Source organism: Lipotes vexillifer, unplaced genomic scaffold (assembly GCF_000442215.2).
Source record: "Lipotes vexillifer unplaced genomic scaffold, Lipotes_vexillifer_v1.1 scaffold100, whole genome shotgun sequence".
In the NCBI taxonomy this organism is placed as follows: domain Eukaryota; kingdom Metazoa; phylum Chordata; class Mammalia; order Artiodactyla; family Lipotidae; genus Lipotes; species Lipotes vexillifer.
Genome location: NW_006774075.1, coordinates 3,082,218 through 3,086,829, shown reverse-complemented (window position 1 = coordinate 3,086,829; position 4,612 = coordinate 3,082,218). Strand labels below are relative to the sequence as shown.

At 36.8% G+C, this 4,612-nt stretch overlaps 1 protein-coding gene across 1 annotated transcript in view; it reads right to left on the bottom strand.

Moving 5' to 3' along the window:
- Positions 1-4,612, bottom strand: part of LOC103077598 (recombining binding protein suppressor of hairless) — a 73,179-nt gene that overhangs the window by 7,806 nt on the left and 60,761 nt on the right. The window contains 2 exon segments of the mRNA XM_007472402.1: positions 600-712; positions 869-1,006. Coding sequence (XP_007472464.1) covers positions 600-712; positions 869-1,006 — 251 coding nt within the window.

The following is a 4,612-nucleotide window of genomic DNA, read 5'->3' as shown; positions in this document are numbered from 1 at the left end:
CTGCTGAAATAGTCCCAGAAAATATCAGCCAATGAAATACTTCATCAAAGAGATACAAAGCATATTCAGGCAAGTAATACTAAAAGTTCTTCCATTCACTTAACCCCCTCCCCCAACCTGACCTTGAATCAAACTTACTCATAAACCCCCTCCATCTTTAATATAACTAAATTGTGTTCTGCTTCAGAAAAGGAGGGGGAAGGTGACAAAGGGTATATGAGGGGCTTTTGCTTCATTCTACTAAGAAAAGCAGTTTTTTACAGTTTTAAAAAGCCCCAAACACTATGCCTCTCTACCAGAGTAAGAAATACCAATTTTATTTAATTTTTAAATCCATCTTCCTTTGGGAGAATAAAATAATAAAAATTATGCTTATATTTTTAAAGAAATTTGAAATTCTATGCTTTTGAAAACTTGGTCCTGTGTTGGGATGCAGCAGGTACCACAAAGAATGAATAATGTATCTACATTAGTTAAGAAAATAAATCCTAATGTAACTTTACAGTGCCCTCTAGTGAACATATCCAGATACACAACCAAAAAGGGAAAAGGCCACCAACATTTATTAGAAACAGTCATGAAGTCATTAAGGCCATTACCAATCTTGGGAGCGCCATGCCAGTAACTGAACACACAAGTTTGACTGTTTGTCCATAATGGATGTATCCATCGCGGACTGTGAATTCTTCTCCTTCTGATTCATCGTCATCCACTGCAGTGCAATGGAAACAGATCAAATTATCATCTTTTAGAACTTATTAATCTGCTTATAAAAATGACAAAACTTAATATATCTGTATGTCTTATTAGTAAAAAGAATTTAACAATTTCACACAAAAAAAAATCAAATGCATATTTTTATACTCACAGAGATGAATGTAAAATGCTCCCCACTGCTGAGAACTGGCATGGAAATTACCTCCTTCTACATGCAAGTATCTGGTACTAACTGTCTGGGATCGAAGTCGATTAAACAGAGCCACCTTTGTTCCTGAGGCAATGCATACTGCAAAGAAAACACAGTTCCTATTTATGTGAGTGGGGTTTGGGGGCAGGGCAACAGTGGAGAGCAAGAAGGGACCAGTACCCGGTGAATCAGGACTATGCTTTACTATCATTTAATAATTAATGGATTCTGCTAACAATTTTTTTAACCCTCTAAGAAAATACAGATGATACCCCCCAAAAATCAAGGTAACTCTTTATCAATAATGTCAAGCTAAAGATATATAATATGTCCATAAAAATCTTTTTTTTTTTTTTTTGCGGTACGCGGGCCTCTCACTGTTGCGGCCTCTCCCGTTGCGGAGCACAGGCTCCGGACACGCAGGCTCAGCGGCCATGGCTCACGGGCCCAGCTGCTCTGCGGCGTGTGGGATCTTCCCGGACCGGGGCACAAACCCGTGTCCCCTGCATCGGCAGGTGGACTCTCAACCACTGGGCCACCAGGGAAGCCCCATAAAAATCTTTTTTAAATGAGAGTTACACAGTATGTTTAATGCTGTGCTGTTTTTTAAAAGGAAGTTACTTTCAAAATAATAAGTGTCCAACAGCAGGAAATTGATTAAATAAATTATAATATCATTCACCTATTTGAATAATGTGTATTTAAATGCATTGGTAAGAAAATATCTCCCTGATATATCACTGAATGGAAAGCACATTCTTTATACTGTGGTTTCATTAGGTAAACATATACATTTTTACGTGACAGCATGTGTCTCCATGTGCTCGCATCTATTTCTATGGAATACATTCATAGAGAGGGGTGTGGAAGGATGTTTACCAAAGTTGATGGCAACTGCCTCTGGATACTGTGATTTTAGAGATTTTGCTTCCTTCTAAATACCTTATAGTATAGCATTGCATGAAATTTCTTGAAAAAACAACCACACCTATGTAAGCAAGAAAATACTCTGAAAATGAAATATGTTCTCTGCCATCAAGTAACTAAGAGTCAATAGAAATATAAAATTAAAGAGGTAATCCTGTAATTTGAATTGGAAACAGCCTAAATACATGACATTATACCTCCTGATGCAAGAACACTACATCGCTGTGAAGTAGGCTTGCGCTCCAGTAACAAACAACAAAAAAGAACCAAGGAACAACCACCTTAAATCTGATCAAGTTTCTAAATTTACTGACACAGACTCTCTCCTTGACCAAACTTTAGACAGGCTCCTCTGAGCCCTTTTTCCACCGGGACTCTTCCTTGGGCCCTGGCATTGGCCTGTCTAGCCCGGTTATTGCCAAGAATCCTGCTAAACCATCCTCCCATCCTTGATATCTGTTCAAGTTCCTCCCCTCCACCTTTATTTCTGATCATCTAGGCCTGTCTTCATAAAAATTCTGGTAAGCTAGTTTGTCAAGAATTCCCCTTCCCTTCATGTCTCTCTCCTCTTAGTAACTTTCCATCCACTGATCCCCTCAACTCTGTTCCTTGGCTATAAATCCCCACTTCTCCTTGTTGTATGTGGAGTTGAGCTCAGTTCTTTACTGAAATCCCTTTTCCCTACTGCAACAGTAGTGAATAAAATCTGTTTCTAACCACCTTTAGTGTCCAGCTCTGTTTCTCTCTGACACTACAATTTACAGAAAATACATTAAACTACACCAAGGAAATATAATTAGCAAATTCCAGTATGTGGAAATCTCTCATGGTCAACTGACTCAGTCTCTTGAGTAAATAAACTACAAGGAGAGAGAAAGAGAGAGATGTAGAGAAAATCCACAGATTAAAAAAGACTCAAAGACATGTCAACACAATATATAGAATAATATCTGGTGGATCTTATTTGAATTTTGATTCAACCAAAGGGCTAAAAAAAAAACCCCCACATTTTAGATAATTTTAAATTTGAGCACTAGCTAGGTATTTAGCGATACTAAGAAACTATCTTTTTATAGTTGTTTTATGCTTATTTTTATGTGATCATGGTATTGTAATTATATTAGAAAACAAGAGACCCTATCTTTCAGAGATACACAGAAATATTTACAGATATAGTGTCTTGGATTTGCATCAAACTAAAATGAGGGCAGAGGAAAGTGTGTGTGTGGGGGTAGGGTTACAGATGAAGATAAATCAAGACTGGCTTGAAGTTAAGATCACTGCTGCAAGTTAGAGGATGAACACAAGAGGTTTCATGTCATTAATGCAACTGTCTACTTTAGTATGTTTGAAAATTTCCATAATATAAAGTAAATGATGATGATAATAATGACCAAGCAGACTAAAAACCATCCACTACATAAAATCCCATTAAGTTCATAATAAAACAAAACAAAATAAAAACAAGCAAATAAACCAAAATCCTAAAACCTCACTGGTCACCTTCAAAGAATACTATTGTTATTCTGCAAATTAGTAAATAAGAACTTATCCTGGCTTTTCTCCATAGACTATACTTAAACAGCTAACAAATGCAAAAGTTAAGAATAAAAGAATTAGAAAAATCATCATTTTGCAGCCCTTAATGAAATACTAGATTTAAGCAGCCATCATGAAGGGCTACTAAAATCATTAGGTTAAAGGTCGCTGAGGAACTTTATAACTGGTGGATTAGACTAACAACAGCTCAAATTACTATAACCAATCTTAACATAACAAGAAGTGGGATAACCAGATATTACATGGCTTCTGATCTGATAGAAATGAACATACATGGGAACAGCTACTTCTAAAATAAAAGTTTAACCAACAGTTTGTAGAAAATATGAGAGACAGAGGAACACGTAATCAGCCAGATCCAGAATATGGAAATTCCACAGGAAAAATGACCCAGTTTCAACAAATAAATAACACAGAAGGAAAAACAGGCTGGTGGAAAGAGAAGAAACTATTACAGATTAAAATGTATGAACCTTGCTTGGATCCAAGTTTGAACAAGCCAACTGTTAAAAACAACAATACAACTGTAAAAAGATATTTCTAAGACAATGTGATAAATCTGCACACGGATTGGCCATTAGATAGCATTAACGAACTACCATCAACTGTTTTTGGGTATAATGATGTTTAAAAGAAAATTATCTGTTAGAGAGTCACTACTGCAGAAATGGTTGAAAGGATAGGGTGTCTGAGATTTACATTAAAAAATTCCAGCAGTTGGAGGAGGAAGGGGTGATGGTGATAGAGATGATAAAACAGAATTGGTAAAACCTGTTGAGGCCAGGTGGTCACCTTATACTACTTTCTCCCTTTTATGTAAGTTTTCATAATAAAAAGTTAAAATAAAGAAAACTGGGTACACAGGTTGAAGTGTAAAGTTCAAACAGCATTTATCTGCTATAGTCTAAAAATGTGCTGTGAGGCAGCAGTCTCTGCCAGTGCAACTACATTAAAATTTTTGTTCAGGTTCTCAGGACAGCCTTCCAAACCCCATTTGATGTAACAGTGTTTCTCAAAGGGGTGCTTTTGATATTCTAAGTGAATCAATTCTTTGTGGAATGGGAACCTTCTTGGGCACTGCAGGACATTTAGACACCCTAATCCTAACATTAAGCCCTCCAGTCACTGTGACAGCAAAAGGAAACTCCCATTTCTCCAAATGACTCTGGGTGGCAGTGATGAACCAATTCTGTTTAAAAACCACTTCCCTACTCCAGG